At 46.9% G+C, this 25,131-nt stretch overlaps 2 protein-coding genes across 6 annotated transcripts; one reads left to right on the forward strand and one right to left on the reverse strand.

Annotated features, from left to right (window-relative positions):
• Positions 1-559: 559 nt before the first annotated feature.
• On the forward strand, positions 560-17,961 carry rogdi (rogdi atypical leucine zipper). Its single transcript, XM_042341193.1, has 11 exons — positions 560-616; positions 3,989-4,060; positions 5,212-5,294; positions 6,658-6,712; positions 7,768-7,848; positions 8,911-9,006; positions 11,082-11,180; positions 11,900-12,013; positions 12,136-12,185; positions 13,160-13,286; positions 14,052-17,961. Exons 1-11 carry the CDS (start codon positions 581-583, stop codon positions 14,091-14,093), a joined length of 855 nt encoding a protein of 284 aa, XP_042197127.1. The 5' UTR covers positions 560-580; the 3' UTR covers positions 14,094-17,961.
• A 993-nt stretch (positions 17,962-18,954) lies between these two features.
• On the reverse strand, positions 18,955-24,921 carry smim22 (small integral membrane protein 22). 5 transcript variants are annotated; one of them, XM_007904873.2, is made up of 4 exons: positions 24,856-24,921; positions 22,572-22,701; positions 22,212-22,282; positions 18,955-20,327 (listed from the first exon to the last, which is right to left on the reverse strand). In XM_007904873.2, exons 2-4 carry the CDS (start codon positions 22,699-22,701, stop codon positions 20,280-20,282), a joined length of 249 nt encoding a protein of 82 aa, XP_007903064.1. In that variant the 5' UTR covers positions 24,856-24,921; the 3' UTR covers positions 18,955-20,279.
• Positions 24,922-25,131: the final 210 nt, after the last annotated feature.

The raw sequence follows: 25,131 nt of genomic DNA on the forward strand, positions 1-25,131 counted from the left end.
ATAATAATCTTTGCCATATTAACAACAATAATCTTTGCCATATTAATAACCATAAACCTTGCCATATTATTGCTATTATAATAATAATAATCCTCACATATTAATAATATTAACCTGTGTTTCCCAATGCTCTCTGTGGGGGAGAACAGTTTTTCCAAACGGTTTATGTCTGCAATATTACATTAGCTGTTTCCTTGTGTCCCACCAGTGACCCCTCCCCCCCAGTGCAGCCCCTCCCCCCCAGTGCAGCCCCTCCCCCCCAGTGCAGCCCCTTCCCCCCAGTGCAGCCCCTCCCCCCCAGTGCAGCCCCTCCCACCTGCACCATCACAGCAGTGACCCCTCCCCCCAGTGCAGCCCCTCCCACCTGCACCATCACAGCAGTGACCCCTCCCCCCCAGTGCAGCCCCTCCCACCTGCACCATCACAGCAGCAGTGACACACACAGCGCCCCCCCCGGACACACAGCGCCACTACATACACAGCGCCCCCCGGACACACAGCGCCACTACACACACAGCGCCCCCCCCGGACACACAGCGCCACTGCACACACCGGAAGTGGCGCTCGCTCAGGCAGTAAGATGGCGGCGGCGAGTGCGGCAGAGAGAGCGGTACTGGTGAGTGTCACACACAGAGCGAGAGAGAGAGCGAGAGAGAGGGGGACAGGTCAGGTCAGGTCAGGGCGCCTCCCGCTCACTGCCCCCCCCCCCCCCCGGCACTGTTGTTGTTGTTGTTGTTGTTCCTGGCGCCACTGATGGATGTCAAACGACCCACCAGTGTCCGCCCTCCTGTGGGGGGGGGTGTGGGGGGGTCTCCTTGGAGCGGAACCCCCCCCATTCCCCCCACTCCCCCCATTACCCCCTCCCCCCACTCCCCCTCCCCCTCATTACCCCTCCCCTCCCCCCCCTCATTACCCCCTCCCCCCCCCCTCATTACCCCCCTCCCCCTCCCCCTCATTACCCCCTCCCCCCTCCCCTCATTACCCCCTCCCCACTCCCCTCATTACCCCCCCTCCCCCTCCCCCTCATTACCCCCTCCCCCACTCCCCCTCATTACCCCCCTCCCCCCTCCCCCTCATTACCCCCCCCCCCACTCCCCTCATTACCCCCTCCCCTCCCCACTCCCCCCATTACCCTCCCCCCACCCCCCTCATTACCCCTCCCCCACTCCCCCTCATTACCCCCCCCCCCCACTCCCCCTCATTACCCCCCTCCCCACTCCCCCTCATTACCCCCCCCTCCCCTCATTACCCCTCCCCCCCTCCCCTCATTACCCCTCCCCCCTCCCCCTCATTACCCCCTCCCCCCTCCCCCTCATTACCCCCTCCCCCCTCCCCCTCATTACCCCCTCCCCCCCTCCCCCTCATTACCCCCTTCCCTCCCCCCACTCCCCTCATTACCCCCCCCCCTCCCCCTCATTACCCCCCCCTCCCCCACTCCCCCTCATTACCCCCCCCCTCCCCTCATTACCCCCCTCCCCACTCCCCCTCATTACCCCCCTCCCCCACTCCCCCTCATTACCCCCCTCCCCCACTCCCCCTCATTACCCCTCTCCCCACTCCCCCTCATTACCCCCCTCCCCACTCCCCCCACTCCCCCTCATTACCCCCCTCCCCTCCCCCCCACTGTGATGCTCCCGTGTTTCAGCAGAAAATGGCTAAACCGCCCCCACAGCTGCTGCAGAGACAGTGGAGCTCAGTCACCGCCTGTGCTCAGGCCACTGGATTCACAGACCGAGACACTGAAGGAATCTCAGACGGTTAATCACACAATCACAGACGATGCTGTACTGTCGGAGCTGCTGTCCTTCAGGCGACGGGTTAAACCGAGGTGAAGCCACGATTTAACACCCCATCCAAAGGCAACACAGCAAAACTCGGCATTGCCCAAGAGCGTCAGCCTGGATTACAGGAGTTCCAAGTCCCGGCGTGGGGTTTGAGCCCACGACCTTCTGAATCAGCAGCCAGAGCGCTCCCGAACACACTGGGCTGAACCACAGTTGTAGTGATAATCTCGCATTTCATACCTCAACTTAACATGGAATTGAGATGTCTTGAGGATTTCCTAAAGTGGTTCTGTATTTGAGGCCAAAAAAACCATCCAGGGTTATCAGGGTAGGAGGATGCAACAACAACAACAACTTGCATCTATATAGGGCCCCCCTCACGCAGGGCAGCGTCCCAGAGCGCTTAATAGGAGTCGCTGGACAGAATTAGACAGGTGGGAACGCTGTACCAATCAGGAGCGGTTTGTAAACCTTGCGAATTGAAATCCTCTGCAGCTATCAGTGTGAATGGTCTCCAGATGATGACAAGAGGCTGCAGATCATGTCACTTAGTACCATGGGTATCGGTGTCACAGGAGAATGATCAGCATGATTCTCTGCTAATTCTGACTGAGCTTGTTAAAGATCCCATTGCACACTCACATTGTGGAGTGGAGCTTCAAACAAAGTAACCTCTCAATGGTGTTAGGAAATTAATATGTGTTTTGTACAGCAGATTCCAGATGAATGACATCAACTGCAAGCAACTTTAGATTGATTAGGTGACGGCCTGGTTCAGTTGATAAGCCCTGTGACCTCTGAGTCAGAAGGTTGAGATTTCAAAAGAACCATACCAGGACTTTGAGATCATAGTCTAGGCTGACACTCCAATGCAGTGCTGGGTGGGGGGAGCGCTGCATTATTGGAAGCACTGTTCTTTGGATGAGATAATAATAATAATAATCCTTGCATTTGATATAGCGCTTTTCACGTCTTCTCGACATCACAAAGCGCTTCACAGAATAGACTATAAAGTGAATTGACCGTATATTTGTGGGTGAAACGCGGCCGCCAATTGCACTCAGCAGTCTCCCACAAACAGTCGTGGATTGAAAATGACCAATTCATTTAGGTTTTTTGGAGTGATTATTATCAGGCGTGAGGAGTAAGGAAACTTGCCCAAGGTTTCGCTCTGCCTGGAATTGAACCTCACTTGCAAGGCGAGTGCTCTAACCACTGAGCTACAGGACTCCACTCCAGATGAGTGTGTGTTGTGGTACTGTTAGAGTTTATCAAGCTAAAACCACACAGCTTGCCATTGAAAGTACTGCCTGGCAAACTTCCCACTGCTTGCCCACTAGGACCACCCTACCTGTTGGGTCTTTGGCTTGCAGGGTTAACAGTTGCTGAGTGGGATGACTCCCTGCCCCCAGTGACTGGTCTGTCCTTCCTAGTCCTGCCGATGAGCCAGGCTAGCAGTACTGTCATCTGCAGTCCCCTGGAGCACTGCGGACCCGCCTGGCTCAGGAAATGGACTAGAGACCGGCACAAAGGATTAACGTGATTCTGACATTCTGCTGCCAAGCATGTCACCTTGGAGACAACTCAGTTCTAAGGAGACCCCACTTACTCCCCTCCCCCAGGAAAATAGTCAAGAGTTGGTCATTTGACATCCGACAAGCACAGGTCTGAGCCCTCACTGGAAAGCAGGTACCAGGGGTCAGCAGCAAAATTCAGCATGAAATGTGTGGGAACATTGTCATCATCTTCCTGCCCACAGCTCGGACACACATCCTGAGAGAAATGGTTCCATCAATCAGAGGTTCAGCATTCACGGGTGACTTAAACACATAAGGATGAGTACATTGGGAGGAGGGGTATTGCATCAAACATACCAGGACCAGTCACTGGGGGCAGGAGTCATCCCACTCACCTCCTGTTAACCTTACAAGCCAAAGCCCTGACTCGTAGGGTGGTCCTAGCTAGACAAGCAGTGGGAAAGGGTTGATTCAGGGGCTGAGACCTGGTTGCTCCCCATCATTTCCCCCACCCCCTCGCCCCGCTGTAATGGGAGGAGGGGTGTTGCATCAAACATAGCCGATCATTCAGAATTTTTCTGCCACTCTCATCTATTCTGTTATTAGTAATAATAATACATCATTATGTAGATTTGTACAGATATGTGTTGGCAAATTGAAATTGGAATTGCATTTTTAATATTTCAGGAGGAAGAATTTAAATGGTTACTGCGGGAAGAAGTTCATGCTGTTCTTAAGCAGCTGAAGGATATTCTCAAGGTAATTCTTGAATGAAGGTAACCGAATGTCTGCTCAGCGCAAATGGTTTTGTCCAATCTAGACCAAAAGAGCTTGTTGTGCCTGCAACAGGAAATTCATGTCCGTTGTTGCACCATCAAGAATCTGACCATAATACTAGTGTGATAGTACACAAGAGTTACGCTTTCACAAGAGTAACACAGTCACATGTCAGTATTGGATTGTCTGCACGTTCTCCAGTTGAGCAGTCAATGTTCTGTGCACTCACTCACTGTCAGTAAGAATGGAATCCACCCAGAAAACTTGTGTGAGTTGCCAAAGAGATCATTGCAGCTCTGTGCAGCAACAAGGCTGCTGTGCTTTCTAACATATCAAATCACACCTGAAGACCTTTCTCTTCCACTGTACCTAAGTCACCTCCCTTTTCTCTGCAGCTCCCTAGCCGCTACCGTGTGTGAAAGGCGCTATATAAATGCAAGTTGTTGTTGTATTTCAACTCACAAGGATTTACATGCAATCTCATCTCATGATACTGCACACATTTCACTCAGATATATGCCCTGAGGAGTTTCATTGTTGTGCATGTGTTTGATGGGACACAGTGATGTACCTCCAGAGTCTTAAGTAGCAGCTAAACATGCCTGGATCAGAGCAGTTTACAGCTGCTGTCATGTTAAGGTCAATCGGTATACAGAGAATTCGGAACACGAGAAGTCCATTCTGCCCATCAGGCCCACTCCATTATAAACCATTTGACAGCTCACCCTCTGCAGCCCCCCCTATTCCAGCTTCCTGCTACATCCCGTCATATGTTTATTCTCCAAATGGACAGGGGAAGAGAATGAGTCACTCCTTGTCCACTGAGCAACTGGGATAGTGCTATTGCAGGAGGTCACAGGTAGAGTGGGGGCAAGACTGTGGTGGGGGGGGATTTGAATAATAATAATCCTTGCATTTGATATAGAGCCTTATCACATCTTCGAGACGTCTCAAAGCGCTGAATATGAGAACAAGGATCTCCAATTGAATCTTCTGGGGCCTGGGAGTGAGTGGAGCTGAGAGGAGTGGGGGGGAGCAGTAGACTCTGGTAGGGTGGGCTGAATTCTGTAAGGAGCGTGATGTAATGAAGGCTATCGTTGCTGCCTCACTAACCGTGGACTCCTCTTCCACAGGAAACCTCCAGACGCTTTGCTGTGCAGGCCTCCGGCCCCGAAAGCCAAGTGCGGCAGGAAAACTTCATGCTGGGCAGCTCAAAGTAAGCCGCGATCTCAGGATCTGTCCAGGGTTTCAATGTAATAGAGACGACCGATTTGCCAACATACACACACACCTCTCTTGCCGATCAATTATGGATTTATAGAAAAAACATTTTCTGTAATCTCATCAAACCAGTGTAGAGACTTCACATTGGGCATTGAACCAGTCTCTAAAACTTAGAACAACTCAGCTTGTTAACCAGTGGCCCCCCTGAGATATCTATAGCCATCAGATGAGGACAGCACAATAAACAACAACTTGCATTTATATAGTGCCCTTCATGCGGGGTAGAGTCCTGGAGCGCTTGTCAGAGTGTGACCCCGAGCCAGGGGGAGAGGGAGGGGGGAATGCTTTTGCTGGCATTGGAGACCTACAATCTTATTCCCATGGAACCACACCTACCTTCTTGTGAGTCAACTGCTTTCACTATCATTTGTTCACATCACTGAAACATTCTGGCCCCCTAACAATAAACAAAAGGTAAATGGCCCATCCCAGTGAAGAGAGGTTACCAGCACACAGGAAACACCAATTCTATATTTAAAACATGGGCTATAGTTGTACCATTTGATTATTTTGACTCTATACTTTTGTCACGTACCTGCATCATAGAGAGAGAAGTTGGAAAAACAGCAATGTGGGGAAATGATTATTTCGGTATTTAGGAGTGTAAGACACTGGTGTGACTTACAGTGAGAAATGGAAGAGTTTATCTCAGTCACCATCAGATCCCAAAGTTGAGCAGTAACCCTGTGAAATTCTTTGTCCTTTCACCACACACAGCGAGCACTGTGTTGTTAGGGTGGTGACCACAAAGCATCCCGGGGGGGTGGGGGGAGGATTATTGATCACTAAACTATTTAAATAATGTTTGTTGTGTAAATCAGAATGAAACAAAGAATGAGTCACCACAGAATAAAAACGGTCCATCGTGACTCACTCGTTTATAAATTGACAATGCTGTTGTTATCATTGTCTCTGTGTGCATGATCTGAGTTTATTCTGTGTGGATGGTTCATATATGGGGACACATTCCACCCGGGTCTAGATTTACTCTTATCAGTGTAGCATTTCAAAGCGTTCATAATTTGGCACACTGGTGAATTTAGTCTCAACTTTGAAGTCGTTTTTCTTTAGTTAAAAGAAACTCGAGGTAAAAGGGCTTCAAAATTCAGGCTTTAAGGATTTGCCGAGATGCTAACAAAATAAGTCAATCTAGACCCAGGTGGAATTTCTGCCCCATAATTCTTCAAACACAATTAATAATAATAATAATAAAAACAATTCATGTCAGCCGCAGAGCTGACATGAATTGTGAAGGTTTCCTATTTCAATCACTGGATGATTTTCTTCTTTTCCAGCACAGATCAAGTGAAGGGTGTCCTCACTCTGCAGGGAGATGCACTGACACAGGCTGTGAGTACCTGCAAATCGTGTACTGAAACAATCCTCAATTTGGAGACGAAAGAGAGAGAGAGAGTTTGAAATGGTTAGAAGTTCAGTAAAACTCACCAAGTATACTCAGATCTGAGCTAAACAACCACACAGAGTATACAAAAGACTGTTGGAATTTTCACAGTAAATTTGTTTTCACTCTATCCTTGCTCGCTCTGGTTCCCCCTGAATTTAAATTTACCCCATTTCAACATTTGCCAATTTCCTGCTACAGCACATCGGCCAAAGCAGTCCAGGTTCACTCTGTCCACAGGATGGTTCAGTGGAGAGATCCAAGTTTATCTTTAGAGTTGGGAAGTTTTGCTTATTAAGACTAACACTGCTCTTAAACATGAAGTACTGTAACCGAGGATCTTTAATGTTAGCTAAATTGGATAATGGAGTATGTGGATCGGGAGATCTTTGATTATTATTTGTGACCAATATTGTTAGACAAATCGAGCCAGCCCTCCCTCTGCGGTGGTCTCAGTAATCCGGTTCCTGAACCAGACGGGTCCGCAGTATTCCAGGGCTCTGCTGATGACAGCACAGCCAACCTGGCTTATTGGCAGGATATGGAAGGGCAGACCAGTCACTGGGGCAGGGAGTTATCCCACTCAGCTCCTGTTAACGTTGCAAGCCCAAACCCTAACGTTATATAGTTATATATATTATATAGGTCCTAGCTTGCTAGACAGCAATATCCATGACAAGCTATGTGGTTTAACTGGTTAGTCTCCAGCAGTTACCCCAACACTCTAGGGTCCTCAAGCCTTGACTTTTGCCAACCTGTTCCTAATACTTTTCGGAACTAGGTAAGCAGGAAGCGTCCCTCCAGGGAGAGAGAGCGCATTCCATTCCAACAATCTATCTCTGGGATTTACAGCTTGGTTTGGATACTCTTAAGCACGGTGATGAGTTTCTGCACGTGTCGGACACCTGGCTAACCCAAACAAACATGTCAAAGGACATAGGCAGTAGTACCTTGGAGATTGCTAGCTGTTAGTCACATGAGGTAAATTTCTTCTTTATTGTAGGACATTACTCTCAAGCTGCCCAAACACAACCAAGTTCTGCATTGCGCCTTCAGGGAGGACAAGCAGTGGAAAATGCAGCAGGTAAAGGCTCTGTTGGCCCCCGCACACTCTCTGCGCTCCCAGACACTGCTTCGCGTGAAGGGTGCTATATAACTGTAAGCTGTTCTTGTCTTTTATTCTCATTTCATTTCCTGTTGATTGAGTCCTTTATTTATATCAGTTTTCCGTATGATTGAATAACACAACATCCCAATAACAGCTGGTGTGGAAACAGTTAAAGAACATTCTGAGTTCTTAACTCATTACACTGAGGCAGAACATCAAGTACACAGCACATCAACTACACAACCTCCAGTGGCTGTGGCAAGCCAAGTGTACAGTGGCAAGCCAATAACAAGAATATCGAGTCTGTGAGTTAGAGGTCTCAATTCAAGCAGAGGTCAACACGTGCTGATCATACCAGTGATTGGAGTTTCACATCTCAAAAGAGTCAATGGATGGGAGAGAAAGCAACAATACAGACTAGAGACAGGCTTTTACCCCTGGTAATTAATTCATTGAGAACAATTCGGAAAAAAGAGATGATGGCTAATTAAGTTCAGATGTTTTCATCTCGGATGTGTAAAACTGCCAGGGTTTCTGCTCCTGATGGTTATCGATCGCAGAGGAACCATTCCGCTTCCTCTGTAATCAAATAGATGTTTAAATAAGTCTGACTGCAGTGCTGGGGTAGTGCTGCATTGTCACGGAGATGTGCCGCCCTTCAATTAGGAGGTTTACCCGAATAAAATTAGTCACTCATTGTTTGGTTATAATAATAACAACAATAATAAGAATATGGCACCTGATCACATCATTAAGATGTCTCCAAGCGTTACACAAAATATACTGTAAAGTAGATTGACTGTGTATTTTGTGGGTGAAACGTAGCAGCCAATTGAGTACAGCAGTGGATTGAAGTTGTACGCAGTCCACAAATGAACAGATTGTACACAGACTGATTGATTGTTCCCTGCCTGGTTATGTTCTCATGATGTCCTCATGCACCATTTTATATCGGCAGCTTTCCCCTGGGTGTGTAGGTTAGTTTTTCTCTCTGACAGCTGTTCAATCTCTTGATTTCTTTTCTCTTCGCTCTTCCAGATTCAGGATGCCAGGAACCACGTCAGCCAGGCATTGTACCTACTGAATAGCCGAGATCAAACCTACCAGTTTAAAAGTGGGGCTGAAGTCAACAAGGTCAGTCAGCTTGCAGCACTGTTACTGACAACTAAACAGTACAGTTTAGTTGTCAGTAGTTCATTTCTTTAATGTTCTCCAACCAAATAGTAAAGGTCAATGACAAACTGTTTCACATTTACAAGTCAATGCAAAAGGAAAGAGTCATCACACACACACACACACACATATATCCATAGTCACATACACAGACATTGTGACATAGACACACATATATACACCCACATACACAGGCATTGTCACATATACACACAACACACACCTACACAGAGACATTGCTTAGAGACATTGATATCCTGATAACTCATCACTCCAAGGGAAAAGGGCTCAGCAACAAATTATCAGAAATGGTGAGTTAGGAGCACATATAAAAAATACAGAAATAAATGTTGGTATTGACAGCAAGATAACTTGAGTGGTGGTGACAAGTTAAGCCAGGGTCGAGTTATCAAGAGGTTATTGGAATACAGGCACACAGTTAACAATATTGTAATACAACAAGATAGCGTACTTAAAATGCATTTTTTCCAGTTGAAAACCTTGATGTTATAAAATGTGATTGATATCTCATCACTGGTAAAGCAACTCGCTGTGAGACAGCTGTGCTATAGAGATATAGCGAGTGCTCTAACCACTGAGTCCTGTAGCTCAGTGGTTAGAGCACTCGCCTTGCAAGCGAGAAACCTGGGTTAGATTCCCGGCAAGGCAAAACCCTGGGCACATTTCCTTACTCCACACGCCTGATAATAATCCCTCAAGAAAAAAAAACAATAATAAATTGGTCGCTTCAATCCACGACTGTTTGTGGGACACTGCTGTACGCAATTGGCTGCCAAGTTTCGCCCACAAATACAGTAAATTCACTTTACAGTATATTCTGTGATGCGCTTTGAGACGTCTGAAAGACACGAAGTGCAAGGATTATTATTATTGTGTAACCTTTATAAAACACTGGTTAGGCCTCAGTTAGAGTACTCCATTCAGTTCTTGGCACTATACTTCAGGAAGGATGTCAAGGTATTGGAGAGGGTGCAAAGGAGATTTACCAGGATGGTACCAGGAATGAAGGACTTCAGTTATGAGGAGAGGCTGGAGAAACTGGGATTATTCTCTTTGGAGCAGAGAAGGTTAAGAGGAGACTTAATAGTTAAGTTTTAAAAATTATGAGGGGATTCAATAGGGTGAACAAGGAGAAACTATTTCCATTGGCGGGTGGGTCGATAACCCGGGGACATCGATTTAAAATAGTTGTTAAAAGAAACAAATGGGGAGGTGAGAATTTTTTTCACACAGCGAGTTGTCTACAATGCATTGCCTGAAAGAGTGGTGGAAGCCGATTCGATAACAACTTTTAAGAGAGAAGTAGATAATTATTTGGGGAGGACAAGTTTGCAGGGCTATGGGGAGAGAACGGGGGAGTGGGATTGATTTGGATAGCTCTTTTCAAAGAGCCGGCACGGACACGATGGGCCAAATGGCCTCCTTCTGTGCTGTATAATTCTATGATTCTATGTGGTCTGGTTGATTGCAACATGTCTTCTCTTCCCTGCAACATCAGTCACACGTACAATCAAGTCACATATCTCCCACTGAAGAAAGGAAGCTAACTGCTGAAGGAAGCCACAAAGATTAACAAATATTTGTGTAGAGAAACATTCATCAGGATCCCAGGTGCTTGTTTTTCAATTCGAAATGTGCTTTAAAACATCACAAAGTGGCAGTTTTTCAAATTTGACAGTGACGGTGTATTTTGTCAACAACAGCTTAACTTCATGGCTGTTTATGGGACATTGTTGTGTGCAAATGGGCTGCTCTGCTTACCTACACAAGACAAATACACAGTCACTACACTTCACAGACCTTTTGAGACATTTCATCCACAAAATACACGGTCAACCCATCTTTACAATATATTCTGTGAAGCACTGTGAGACGTCACAAAGACACAATAAGATGCTATATCAAATGCAAGGATTATTATTATTATAATATTCCAAACATGGATCCTTAAGGCACTGATGTTGAGGCATCAGCTGTTGCACCTGACAGTAAAGATGGGCTCTTTTCTTTTTAAGCTGATGGATGCAGTGATGTTGCAGTTGACTCGTGCTCGGAATAGATTGACGACGCCTGCTGCTATGACTCTCCCGGAAATCGCCTCAAGCAGTTTGGTGGTGAGCACCAATCCCTCCCTGTCTCTGCTGTTTACTGTGACTTGCTCTGTGTATTTGCTCACAATCTTTATCATCTTTATTCTGCTTGCCTCTTTTTGGTCAGCCGAGTGTCTAACACAGAAACCCATCAACATATAAGCCAAGTAGCTTGCCATCGAGAGCTCTATCCAGCAAGCTTTCCCACTGTTTGTCCAACTAGGACCACCCTACCCATTAGGACCTTGGCTCGTAGGGTTAACAGGAGCTGAGTGAGAGGATTCCATGTCCCCAGTGTTTGGTCTGCCCTTCCAAGTCCTGCCAATGTGCTGTCTTCAGCACTGCCCTGGAATAATGCGGACCTGCATGGCTCAGGAACTGAGACCACCACATAGGGTAGACTTGATTCTGACATTCCGTTGCCAAGTATATCACCTCGGTGCAAGTTCAGCTCTTAGGAAACCACGCTCACCTTTTCTCTCCCCCTCCCCCTCACCGGGTGCTCACTCTAAACATTGTGTTGTCTGCGAGACGGCACATCGTGGACTCGACACGACAGGAGTGTGAGAAGCACGTGGGAGCCTCGGACTATCTGAATCTGAAATTATAATACGGATTGTCCATCAAATGCAATTTAGTATAACAACTTAGCGTCTAAGAAGATGATGCTGACTTTGTTGAATGTAAATCTTGAGTGAGTTTTTTTATAATGTTGTAATAACTGAAGATCTTAACTCTCCTAGAAAATGTTCACCCCTCCCCTTCCTGGCGATGTGTTTGCAAACTTCTACATTAACCTGAGTAAGCTGTGTCTGATTGTCTACCAGCTCCACCTTCTGCAGCCCAATCTGAACAAGGTAAGGAAAGTGCAGTCACACTGCAGGTGATTACAGTGCGGAGGGTGGGGGGCTATGTTTAGCTTGTGTGTCTTCTGTTAGTCCACCTTTTGATCAGTCTCCCTTTGCCCTTCACTTTGCAGAACTTCAGGCCTGCAGGAAGCTCTGTGCTGCACAATCCCGGGTCCATGTTGTAAGTGCCCTTCCTCAGACCTGTTTAGGTTTCTTCATTTGGCAACTGGGCAAATAATGAATTAAGAATTTAGTTTTGCAGAGTAGACAGTGACTGATATTGTAGATATTGTTGTCACTCCTCTCTGGTCTCCCCAGCTCGACCATTCACAAAGCGTAACTGATTCAGAACTCCACTGTCCATATCCTCACCTGCCCCAAACTCCGTACCCCCATCACCCGAGTCCTTGTCAGGCTCCACTGACTTCCTGTCACAGACAAAATGTCAAAATCTTCACACTCGCCTACTTCACACCTCCCTACATCTGAAACCTGATCACATCTCCCGCCCACTTGGTTTGGCCAGCTCAAGCCTTCAGCCTGTCCCTCTTTGCCTCCGCCATCGGCGGCCGTGCTTTCAGCCACTACGCCCCAAACCTCTGGACTCCCTGCCTCAATCCCTCCTTTCCTCTCCTTTCTCCCTGCTTTGGATTCAAACTCCCCCAATGTTCGGTGTTCCGAGATTCTATCCCACGTGAAGAGCCCAGTAAACGCAGTTTGTTGTTGAATAATAGTCTGTTGCTGGTGTGTTGCCCCGGGTTCCAGGCACTTACCTGACAAAAAAACTGGAAACACTATTGCCCCAGTGAACGGTGACATGAATTTGGTTCCTTGAGGCAGAAAGCTCCTGTACGCTGTGGCCAAGTCTCGGGACAGGCTGTCTCTCCAGCTTGCGCTGATTAAACAAATGTCTTCAGTTGTTCAGATGGGGCAAGGAGGGAGAGAGAGCTTGATGTGGATGTGGTGGGCTATGTCAGAGGAGGATGAGAGATGGTGTGGGGGGTGATGTGGAGGGTGGAGGGGAGGTGATGTGGAGGGTGGGTGTGGGCGGGCTGAAAGCAGCTCTGGGGATGGAGGAGGATGTGACTAGCTGGTAGCACAATTCTGCAGAAAAAACAAACTGGAACAGGTGTCGTGTGTGTTTGTCTGTTACAGTGAACTGAATAATCAGAAGTTGGAAGTCAGCCATGTGCACAAGGTGGAATGTGTGGTGCCCTGGCTCAGCGACACCCTGGTGTTCTTCACCATCGCACTGCAGCTTTGCCAACAACTAAAGGACAAGGTGAGACCCCTCTCCCCCACCACTGACAGGGAACAGGCCAACTTTACACTGCAACTTGTGTAGCGGCTGTTCTGATTGTGCTTCCGTTTGACATTGTCAGTGACTTGGGCCCTTGTAGAGGATCGATACTGATGTAAAACTGTTACATCACCTCCCACCCTCCACATCCCTCCAAATCCGCCCCCTCCCCTCTCACCCTTTCAGAGCACATCCCAAAACAGATGACATGGTCCACGCACTCGGTCACCTTTCCCCTCCCCACCCCCCCAGCTTGGGTGCATGTGCAACACTGAAGAGTTTTGAGGCATCACCTGTGAAGGTGCTGGTTAAACATGTGTCATTTTATGTTAGACTCGGTTGTTCCCTTTGCTTACTCGGCTTGCTTCGTGTTCCCTCCGCCTGATCTGCGCCAACATCATTGGCTGAGGTTTCAGCCACTCTGCCCTGCTTTCTGGAACTATCCTGGAGCCCCGTCACCCCACCCCCCAATCCCTTCAAAACCAGTCTTAAGACTTCCAGTATCATTTTGATCGTGCCTTTGGCCACCCTGCCCCCAGTATTGGCTCCCAGTCAGTGATGTAAAGCTCTTGCAGATGATCTACAGTGTAAAAGGCTTTCTGATCAGTCATTCACAGAGAGGACAGACATTCAGAGTTTCGGATCAGCTGCTATCCTGACGTACCTGTCTTGTATTACAAAAGTGACTTTTACTGGACTTTTACACACAGTTTTTGTCATTGTTCATTTTTATTCTCATCTTTGCAGATCTCCGTGTTTTCCAGTTACTGGAATTTTCAGCCCTATTGAGCGTGTTCCTGAGACTGAAGGCTCGGACTGCACTGAGTGTTGAGTAAGCCTGCTGTCTCCCACTGGTTCAGCAGTCACTATGCTACTGACTGTAGATCCCGATAGGAACTATATTCCATGCACTTTCTTCCCCTGTCAGAGATCCCTCACGTCTCCTCGGGTGGCCTGCACTTGGCAACGGTTGAAGGTTAAACCCACTCTCAGTGTTGAGGGCTGCAGGAACCTGTTCCAAACGCCCACAGGTTTGCGTTTTGAATAGATACTGTCACAGCACCTGGTGAACACATCGGTACTAGATCAGATACAGAAGCTGCTACTTGTGACAATTTACACTTCCACCGAACCTGTCTGGAAATAAGCTGCAGCTTGTGCACTGCACCCTTCCCATCATTCTGAACCCGTGGACCAGATTGCTGGGAGACTTAAACAGAAAAACAGTGTGTACAAGTATCACTTCCTGACCAACAAAATGGTTTTGAATTAACTATGTTGCTGGGTCCACAAAAGGTGGGGGGGGGGATGGAAAAGCTGAAGTGAGCTGTTTTAAGTGTAAACATATCATGTTCATAGATTCAGTCACTAATTGCATTGTCTCCCTTTCACATAGCAACCCCATTATATTACACCCTCTATGAGCGTGGGGTCACTCAGGCCTCAGCTCTACACCAAGCACCCGGCCAGATTTTTCTTACAAAACGGCCGACTTTTAGATGGTCAAATTGTTGCTGATGTCACTTCCGGTAGATGTACAAAACAAGAAGTGACATCAGCGAAGACCAAATAACCTTTTTAATCAGGAATTCTAGCGATTACGAAGCAAGTGGCCGGCTTTACGCAGACAAAGTGAATGGGGTCCACAGTTCAACCTCATTATCACGAAATTTGAGCTGTAAGGAAGCACATTACAACAGGGCTGCACTGTAGTTGAATCTCAGAATGCCTAGCTACATTGCCACGAGATGTTCGGTCTCAATAAGGATTGTTCTTATTGGAGGATTCCTGTAAACAGAAGGTTACTTACCTCAGTCCTCTCAGTGATTTGCTCCTGAATTCAGACTGCACTAAAATGAAACCTGAACAAAGCATGTCTCACCATTTAGACATTGTCGACAATGTGCTGCTGTCTCTCATCTTTGTGCACACACATATAGAGGGTTATACAGTGATAAGGATTAAAAAATCTAAGAGTTAGAGATATTTATGCTTAGATCAGGAGTCCTGCGTGATAGAAATTCGAGGTAGTGTGACGTGGGTCTGAGAATCGGTATTTGTTTATCTACAATCAGCTGGAAATGAAATTGTGACCAAAATGGATGTTCTGTGTCAGGGCAGAACCCTACAGCTCTGTGGTTCTAAACATAAGTGAAATCTGACCTCTGCACATCAGTGGATAAAATATAGGAGAAATGTACCTTATTGCTGTTTTTTTTAGACCTCCAGAAGTTTCCATTAGTTCAGTAACACATGGTTTCTCTGATGTCATTTGTCTGACAAGGTTCAAGGAGGTTTCGTTGTGAGTAACCGACAAAGTTGATGTTGGCTGGTCATAAACTATGGCTACGGGGCTGCGCTCTGAGCTTGGGTGTGTCCAGTCTCACAGATGTTGAGGTCGTTACTCATTATCGTGTAAGAATAAGTTTGCAGTTTGAGTTTGTTTTACAGAGACATTATCAGGACGCTGTTTTTGGACCACATGTCGCATGCTGACAGCTTTAAGGGAGAGAATTCCTTTCTTCCCCTTACTTTCTCTCTCCCGCGAGCCATGCCTTGAGCTGGCTGGAACCTTTGCCAGTAACTTCCAGGGGCCGGTCTTCGCACATGTCACCAAGCACAGTGATGTGGGGAACCTCGACTCCCTGCCTGCCCTGCCACACACCCTCACCCCTCCCCACAAACCCATTTACCCCCACTCTCAGCGTCTCACAGAGAGAATTCAGCCTGGCTCAGGAGTTGAACCTGGTGTGTGTGGTGTTCCAGTGTTCCTGGGGAAGAAGTCACCCTTTATGCCTTCAGGGTTGAGGCAACAAAAACAAAACAATCTTGATTGAATATTTCTTGATTTTTGCCATGAATCAAGAGATGTTCAATGAAGAAAAGAAAAAAACACCACTACCAATCGATCACGGACTTGTGTGAACGTTCGGGGGCATGGGGGCGCTTCTTGATGGTCCTGTGGGCCACTTTTGGCCCGTGGGCCACACATTGGCCACCACTGCTGTAAGCCATCATGGCGGGTCCTGACAATGTTTCTCTTCAAATTTCAAAATGAAAAAATAAGATGAGGAATAATTTGAGTTATTTGCAAACGTGAATCTTCCAAGTCATTGATGTCAGTGTCGCCAGATACCGTGTACTGGACACCCGTCGTATATAGATCACTGTGTGTAGGAGGAGAAACAGCCCATCACATCGATCACCATTCCAGTAGATGGGAAGAAACATCACAAGCAATCACTGTAGGAGTATATGGGAGGAGATTATTTTTGTTAATAAAGCTTGCCAAACGTTGCACTATTTATACAGTACCAACCCACTCTCACCCCCACCACCCCACTAGGTAATTGAATCCACCAGACATAGTGTGTTTGGTTGTAGCCAGAAGATACTCCTTGGCCAAATCAGGTTTGGTTTAAATGTGAAATTTGATTAACTGTATTCATTCTCTCCTTGTATTTTCTGTCTACATAAGCATTTCAAACTACAGAAATATGTTTGACGGTTATAGATAATATTAATAAATAATCCTTGCATTTGATACAGCATCTTAACACGTCATCGAGACATTTCAAAGCACTTCACAGAATATACTGTAAAGTGATTGACTGTGTATTTTGTTGGCAGCAGCCAATTACCACAGCAGTGTCCCAGTGGGTGGCAGTGGAGGGATTGTTACATTTGGTGTCCAGCTTGATCAATCAAATTGAATATTGTATGCATTATCAATTTTGTTTCCACCACATGAGCTTCTCAGTCATTATATGTTCTCATCGTCTGTCCACTTTGTAGCCTGGTTTGATATGTTCAAACCTGCCCACAGGGGAGTGGGTTTCAAAAGCCTTACCATAGGCTCCTCAAACCCTAAACACACTAGTGAGTCCTGGCACACTGCTGCTGCTGTCTTCAGCTGTATCTCTGTAGGTCTAATATGTATGTGTATCACTATGCTCCACCACTCAAGCGCTCTGGGACGCTATATAAATGCAAGTTGTTGTTGTGTTCTGTGTCACTGTGTATGTGGAACATGTATGTGTATCACTGTGTATGTATAACACTAATAGTTTCCAAACCATTTAATGGTTAATCATCAGTGCAGGTGTTCTTTGTCCTCGTACATTTCTTCGTTCAGTAGAAACAACACCACGAGGGAGACGGAAATCCTGGTTGTTTTCTCACTCGTTGGTTGACTGGTTTCTCAGCTGGGAACCTAACGCAGATGTCCAGATATTGTGGTTACTCTCTGGGCAGCTTGCCTCTGGGCCTCCTTTGTCCACCATTGACACACGTATAGAAACTTGCTCTATCCACTAGAGCAAGAGGGTCTGATACACAATGCTGAATGGATCAGTATCTCATCAACTTGAAAAGAGTTTGGGGGTTGAGTAAGCCTGAATGAATTAAGTTTGTGCCATGTGTGCGTTTTAATTTAACGAAAGGGCCAGAAGCTCTTCCAGTGTCATTATGTAATGCGAAAACCTTCTGGTTCTCAGTCGTGTTGCTCTGTTACTATTTTTGTGATAACCTAGAGTGGTAAGAGATATCGTTGCACGTTTCCTATGTAATGTTAATGTAACTGCATGAGACCAAATGTATTTAACGCGGACCAAGATTATCATTCAGAATCTCAGTAAAGGATTCCTCTGATAAATGACTAAGTCACAGCCTGGGCTCATCTATTCAAATCGATTCATAATATATTTGCGATCGCTGAATTCACTCTGAAAAGCATCTCCTCTCGTCAGCGATCGCTTCCCTATTCTGCACCTTCTAACCTCCTTTTCCCCAGGTGAAAGAATAAAAACATTAAAGGTTTTGTGGAGAAAGCTGCAATGTGAGATTGATGACAATAACGGTATATTAACAGAGCTTACATTTGATATTATGTCTTTCACATCCAGAGTGTTCACAGGTTTTACTGTAAAAACCTGTGGCAGCCAATTTGCAAACAGTAAATGTTCCACAACCAGCCGTGAAGTGAGTGGTTTTATCTGGGGGATTGTTGATCAGAACACAGGGAGAAGGAAATTCCCTTCTCTTTTCTAATAGTGCCATGAAATCTTTAACTTCCACCTGAACAACTCAGCACGCCCTAGCACTGCACTGGAGTGTCAGCTTAGAAGGAGTTCAAAGTCCCAACGTGGGACTTGAACCCACCATCTTCTGATTCGGAATGGCCTCATTCTTTGCAGAAAATGTCAGTCTCAAACCTGATGGTTTATTTGTCAGCGGGAGCAATGCAGACACGTCTGACACCAAGAAACATTAACCTGCAGTCTGCATGCATGGGTTTCCGCCGTGTATTGCTGTGGTTGGCTGCACAGTGACACTTAATGTTACATCAATGTCGGACTGCTGATGTCTCCTTGACATGTCCACACTAAACCTACACCACAAAATAAATATGGGATTTGAGCAGTTCTGCAGATGAGAACAATTAACACAAGTCAGACTGAGCTCAAATTTCCCCCTCCACCCCCACACCCATCACTGGGTACCTATATCAATCCTTTGCAGGAGATGGTGAAGGGGCATCAGACAGGCCACAGACATCACCTCGAGGTGGACAACAGCATTGGGGGAGCCCAAGGTGCGGTGTGTGGTGGTGGTGGGGGGGGGGGGTGAGAGTGAGAGGTGGTTGCTTAAATAAATGAGACTGGTAGTCATTAATTTATTCATTTCAGTTTAAGGTCCAGGCAGTTGCAATCTTTGCAACTTCAATACACTTCAATACACTTCAGTGATTTCAAAAACAGACGCAACTAATGTCTAAATTTGCTGTTGATCAGGAGATGTTCACAGCGACAGGGAATGAGGAAGCTGCGGGAAGATAGTGAAGGGATCGCAGAGTGGGCAGGTTTGTGGCAAATGGAGTTCAGCATAGACACGTGTGAGGTGACGGATTTTGTGAGAGAGGAATTATACCTGGGGTGGGGGGATTCTCAAAGGCCAAACAGAGGCGTGCGGAGAGCAAAGACAGAGCTCATTGCAGGTGGGATTGCAGGTGGACAACGCTGCTAAAAGGACAAACAGGATCCTGAACATCCGTTTGCGCTTTATTACAGTTTTACACGCGAGCCGTGGAGTATAAAAGTCAGGCAGTGATGGTTTATTAGTGTGAGACTGGCCCCGACAACTATTAAAGCAAGGGAAAGCAGTGCAGGTTCATGAGAATCCCGGGAACAAAAGGATTTCTCACAAGTAGGAGACTACACTCACATCCCTTTACTCAGAGGGTAATTAATGCCTGGAACAGGATTACTAAGGAGGGTGGTTGAGGCCAGGACACTGGAACTTATTTAAAAAGCAGCGCAATGCTGTGATGGGGTGGGGGAAACAGTAGGGTGGGTGAGGGATGAGATCAGATGGTTTGAAGGACCTTCTTCATCCGAACCCATCTTGTGATCTTGCTATTTGTTTTGAGTTGTGCGTCAGTGAACACCAGTGAACTTTAACACTCCACACCCACCTCAGCCTCACATGAACTTTGATTGCATTAAGGCGACTGGTTCACACAGCTCAGTAACCTGGGTATTTGTAAACTGCAAGCTCAGGGGTGTGCGTGCTGGAACGCTGATCAGGAAAGTACTGCAGAGCTGCCTGCGTTTGGTTCCACAGCAGAGATAGGTCAGAACATGTACCTAACCATCGCCCAGTTTGTCTCTCAACACTGATCAGCTGAGAAGTTCTGCATGCCTCACAACCATTGACGTTTTTACACTTTTTTTTTACACACACAACAATTTCTGTCACCTAGAATCGAAATTAAAACGCCCAATTTTGTAGTGTTGCTCAATTAAACCCAATAAACAAAAAGATGGCTTTATGATATTATTAAAGTGATGAGAAATTGGCTGATTCAGAAAGCTGCTGGGGCTAACTAACTAAAACCACATGGATACGCCTTTTCCCCATCAGTAAGATCATTAAGACACAATGAGAGGCAGAGTCTGGTCAGTGATCATTCCAGCTCTAGGGTTCCATCCCTAAGTTGTCCACCCCCACCTTGGTCTTCCGAGACTGGAGAAGAAATAGAACATTAGTTTGATCTTTAGATAAAACCAGAGACATTTACAGCACAGAGAAAGGCTATTTAGGCCCATCATGTCTGTGCTGCTCCCTCAAGAACAATCCTTTCAGTCCCATTTGCTGGGCCTTTCCCCATACCCCTGTAGCTGACTCTTTGTCTAGTTCCCACTTGAAAGCCAATATAGATTTTGTCTCAACCAGCATTCCCAACAGGGCATTCCAGATCCTAACCGCTCTGTGGAAAAACATTTCTTCTAACCTCCCCATTTGCTTGTTTACTAACTAGCTTGAATTGATACCATCTAGTTATTGATTCACTGACCAGCAGAAATATTCTCTCTCTATTGACTCTATCAAAAGTCTCCACTCCTAGGCCAAACCATTCATCCCTGGTATGATCCTCATACATCTCCTCTGCATTCCCTATATTGCGTTGACATCTTTCCTAAAGTGGGGTGACCAAAACTGGACACAATCTTCTAACTAGGGTCTAACTAACAATTTATCTAAGTTCAGCATCACCTCTTTGCTTTTATATTCTATCCCTCGATTTATAAAACCTAAGACCTCAGCTTTGCCCAGCTGCCTTCCCACCTTTGAGGATTTATGTACATAAGCCCCTCTGCTCTTCCACTCAGCTTAATATTTTTACCACAACATAAACATATTCTCCTTATTCTTCCTCCCAAAATGTATAACCTCATATTTGTCTGCAGTAATTTAATTTACCATTTCTCTGCCTAATCAACTAATCTGTCTACATTCCCCTGCAGGTGCTTGCAGTCAGCTTCACTGGTAACTACATTCCCTATCTTTGTGTTATCTGCAAACTTAGAAACTGAGCTGCTTTATATCAGAACCAGATCGTTTATATAAACAGAGAAAAACTGTGGTCCCCACACTACCCCCTGGGAGGCACCACTGTTTACATCTCCGATTGTGACAGATGTGACTCAAACACCTGAATCCAAGATTGACTGGTTATTAACCTTCACTTTTCTGTAAATGCTGACAGTTTCCATCCCAACATCAACAGCACTGAGCAGAGCTCTGAGACTCTGCCCTGTGTGAAGGCCGCAGTGTAAATGCAAGTTGTTGTTGTTTTAGTACAACAGTCAGCACACCTGCAGCAGCTGCTTGAGGGAAACCAATGACCCATTTATCCACCTTCACAAACACCATTCCAGCCGGCCCCAGATCACTCCCTGGTCTCCCCACATCCCATCACAAAACATACAGTCAATTCACTTTACAATATATCCTGTGAAGCGCTTTGAGACATCGCAATGACGTAATAAAGTACTATATCAAATGTAAAGATTATTATTATTATTATCCTATTCTCCAACCCGGTGTTCCAGCACAGCCTTTGCTCTTCAGCTCTGGTCTATTAGAGTGAATTTTCTCCACTCTCTAGTCTTAAGGTTCAGTGGTTGAGCATTCAGTCATTACACTGCTGTCCTCTGCACTTCCAAAATCTCACCGCTGCTCTCGCTTCCCCTCCCCTCGCTCCTGCTCCCTCACTCCGCCTCCCTTTGCCCTGTCCTTGCCCACTGTAAGGAACCTGCAATTAATGTGTTTTTGAACGTATGAACCTTTTTTTGGAACTGCTCTGCAGGGGCTGTATGAGTGGCTGTATGAGGGGTGTGTGACGTGTTGTGTAAGGGGCTGTGTGAGAGCTATGTAAAGGTCAGGGGCTGTGTGAGGGGCTGTGTAGGTGTGAGGGGCTGTATGAGGGCTGTGTAGGTGTGAGGGGCTGTGTGAGGGGCTGTGTAGGTGTGAGGGGCTGTGTGAGGGTCTGGCTGTTGTGAGGCTGTGCTGGGGAGGGACTCGGTGCGGGAGTGAGCGAGAACAGTGCATCCACACAATTCTCACCTTAGATGAAGAGCAGCAACAGCAACAGCAGCAGCGCACCAACACCAGGAGAATGAGGAGGATCACGGTAGCTGGGAGAGAGAGAGAGTGAGAGAGAAAAAGAGAGAGGGGGAGTGAGCGAGGGAGGGGGAGACTCTGTTTACCCATCTGTAAGTAGAAACCCAGTTGTGAGTCGATTAGCGGATGGTTTCCGCCAATAGTAATCCATCCAAAAAACAAAATAATAGTAATTTGGTCACTCAATCCACGACTGTTTGTGGGACGCCTCTGTGCGCAATTGGCTTCCGCGTTTCGCCCACAAAATTCACAGTCAATCCACTTCACAGCATATCCTGTGAGGCGCTTTGAGACGTCTCTTACCGATAAATGTGAGGAAAATAGCGAAGGTGGCGATGTCCCAATTCGACTGAAAGAGTTCCTTGCTTTGAAATCGGCTCAACACATCATTAAACTGGTCCTCGATCTCGTTGCCCAGGTCACGGTTCTGCATCTTTAGAGACCAGACAAGATCAGCGAACGATAACAAACAATTCAACGCTTGTCTTTTGCAAAAGCTTCACGGGATTTACTGCCAAGTGTAGTGACTGTGTGTTTGTGAGGCGAATGCAACAGTTAACTTCTGGACAGCAACATCCCAAAACCAGGCGTGGAGTGAGCCATCAATTTTATCCGGGGGATTGTTTGCTCGGACACCAGGAGAGAGAAACTCCCTTCTCTGTTTGAACAGTGCCGTGGGATCTTTAACATCCACCAGACTGTCACAATACGAGGAGGGGGCAAGGCGGAGGAATTGAGGAAGAGAGGTCCAAGGCTTTGGGGCGTAGTGGCTGAAAGCACAGCCACCGATGGTGGAGAGGAGGGAGTGAGTTACAAGCAGGATGTTGGTACTAGCCAAGCAGAGGTGGAGGATACTGGAGTGGGGAGTGAGAAGTTCGGGGGAGGTAGGGAGATGCCAGGGCATGAAGGAATTTGTAGACGAGTGAGTATATCTGTTCTGTGATAAGGAGCCAGTGGAGCCTGGCGAGGACTGGGGTGATGGGGGTACGGAGATTAGTGCGGGTGAACATACAGGCAGCAGAGTTTTGAATGAGTTGGATTGTGTGGGTAGTGGAGCTGGGGAGACCGGCAAGGAGGGCCGGGCGAGGAGGGAGGTCCTCCTGACGTGAAAGGCGCTCTATAAATGGAATCTTGTTGTTGTTGTTGTTGGAGGTGCCGAAAGCATGGATGAGGGATTTGGCTACATTGGGTGTGAGGTACAGTCGGAGATGGACAATGTGACACATGTGGAGCAAACTGTTGTTGAAAGATCTCCCAAACCCCTGTCTGTGTATTTTTAGGCGGTAGCAACATCCCACAAACAGCACCAAGCGAACCATCAATTCTATCTGGGGGATGGTTGGCCTGGACACCTCTCTATTGGAATAGCCCCACGTTTATCACAACAGGAAAAGCCAAACAGGTTCATTTAAAACCTGCCTTGTATGCAAATTCATAACTAAAGCAAAGTCGCTGAACTTTCTCTCTGCGCTGAAGTGAAACTAACTGTGTGATTTGCATTGCAAAGCCAGAGGCTGTGGGTTTACTGAAACCAGCAGCGATGTTGTAGCACAGAGAGCCAAGCAGCTCAGAGGCATCTACACGACTAAAAGCAATCCTTGTGCACTGGAGCAGAAACCTGCCAGGCTATAATGACATGAGCTGACTCCAGTACCATCCAGGGTAGAGATCAATCAGGTGTGGATGCCCAAACTCCAGCCCCAAGCCCTCTGCTCTGAGGCTTTTGAAAACGACAGCAGAGAGACATTTGTTTTTCGCCACTGATCTCTGCTCTTCATCATTTTACTGTCAGCACAAAGGCCACCTGTTGCTGTGTCCTGGGGAAAATCACATTCCACTGAAAATGAACCAGGAAGTCATTTGCTCAAAAACACAGTGAGACACAACAACAGGAGAAGGAAAGCTCAGCGAGAACACTTTCCCTCCTTACCTTAACAGAATTCAGCCACGTTTCGACAGAGAGACTGGAATGGAACATAGAACTTAAACCACCTTTTTCTGTTATCGTTTCTTGAGCTCTTTAAGAAGCCGTCGCTCTGCTTCTCCACAGCGTGACTCAGCCGGATTCACATCGAATGCAACTGTGATCCACAATTTCCACTCGCAAGCGACGGACACCGAGCCAACATCAGGCAGAATTAAACCATCTACTGTACCTTGTCACTCACGCTGCTGACGTGAAAGGTGCTATGCAAATGTAAGTTGTTGTTGTTGTTATTGCCCCGCAACCTCCCTGCTCTCCCCCGATTCCCTTCCTGATTGATTGCGCACAGTCAGGCTGGGACTTTCACCCGGGTCACTTACACATCCTGTACCAGGTGACAGTTGTGGGAGGAACCAGTTACCTGGGCACAGGTGTAACAAATACCTTTTAAACCCGCCCAGAGTCAGCAGCCAACAGTGACTCACTCCGGTATCACTTTATTCCCTGCCTCACGCCCTCTGGGGGGGGAGGTAAAGAGCTCAGGTGTGTGAGGTCAAGCTACCTGCAGTGAATTCCGGAAAGTATTAGGCGGCGAGGCTGGGCTCCGCAAACCTTGGCAGGGGCGGGATGCGTCCGCCCAGGAGGAGAGAGAGCGCAGTCTACCTCTGGAATCTCCACGTGTAGTTGGGATCCATGGAATTCTCAGTTTGGTTTGGATACCCTTCAGCACGGTGAGGGGCTTCTGTGTGTGTCAGACACCCCGGCTGACCAACCGTAAAGCACTGAGTCCGTCAACCTGCCACCGAGACGTCCCTCTACACACCCAGGATGTGCCACACCTCAGTCAGTCAGTAATAAACTGCGCAGAGCTCTTTCCTGCAGAAAAATGGTAATTTTTTTTACTCTGAGACGATCGAGGACTGTTTGTAACCCAATAGG

The sequence above is a fragment of the Callorhinchus milii genome, unplaced genomic scaffold (genome assembly GCF_018977255.1).
Source record: "Callorhinchus milii isolate IMCB2004 unplaced genomic scaffold, IMCB_Cmil_1.0 Scaffold16, whole genome shotgun sequence".
In the NCBI taxonomy this organism is placed as follows: Eukaryota; Metazoa; Chordata; class Chondrichthyes; order Chimaeriformes; family Callorhinchidae; genus Callorhinchus; species Callorhinchus milii.

Bases quoted from the DNA above. Each gene is read 5' to 3' on its own strand.
- rogdi (XM_042341193.1), top strand. From the start codon at position 581: ATGGCGGCGGCGAGTGCGGCAGAGAGAGCGGTACTG. The intron at 11,181-11,899 runs GTGAGCACCAAT...TAACTCTCCTAG, and splicing joins TCGCCTCAAGCAGTTTGGTG to AAAATGTTCACCCCTCCCCT. The intron at 12,014-12,135 runs GTAAGGAAAGTG...TTCACTTTGCAG, and splicing joins TGCAGCCCAATCTGAACAAG to AACTTCAGGCCTGCAGGAAG.
- smim22 (XM_007904873.2), bottom strand. From the start codon at position 22,701: ATGCAGAACCGTGACCTGGGCAACGAGATCGAGGACCAGTTTAATGAT. The intron at 22,283-22,571 runs GTAAGAGACGTC...TCTCTCTCCCAG, and splicing joins TATTTTCCTCACATTTATCG to CTACCGTGATCCTCCTCATT. The intron at 20,328-22,211 runs GTGAGAATTGTG...TTTCTTCTCCAG, and splicing joins GTTGCTGCTCTTCATCTAAG to TCTCGGAAGACCAAGGTGGG.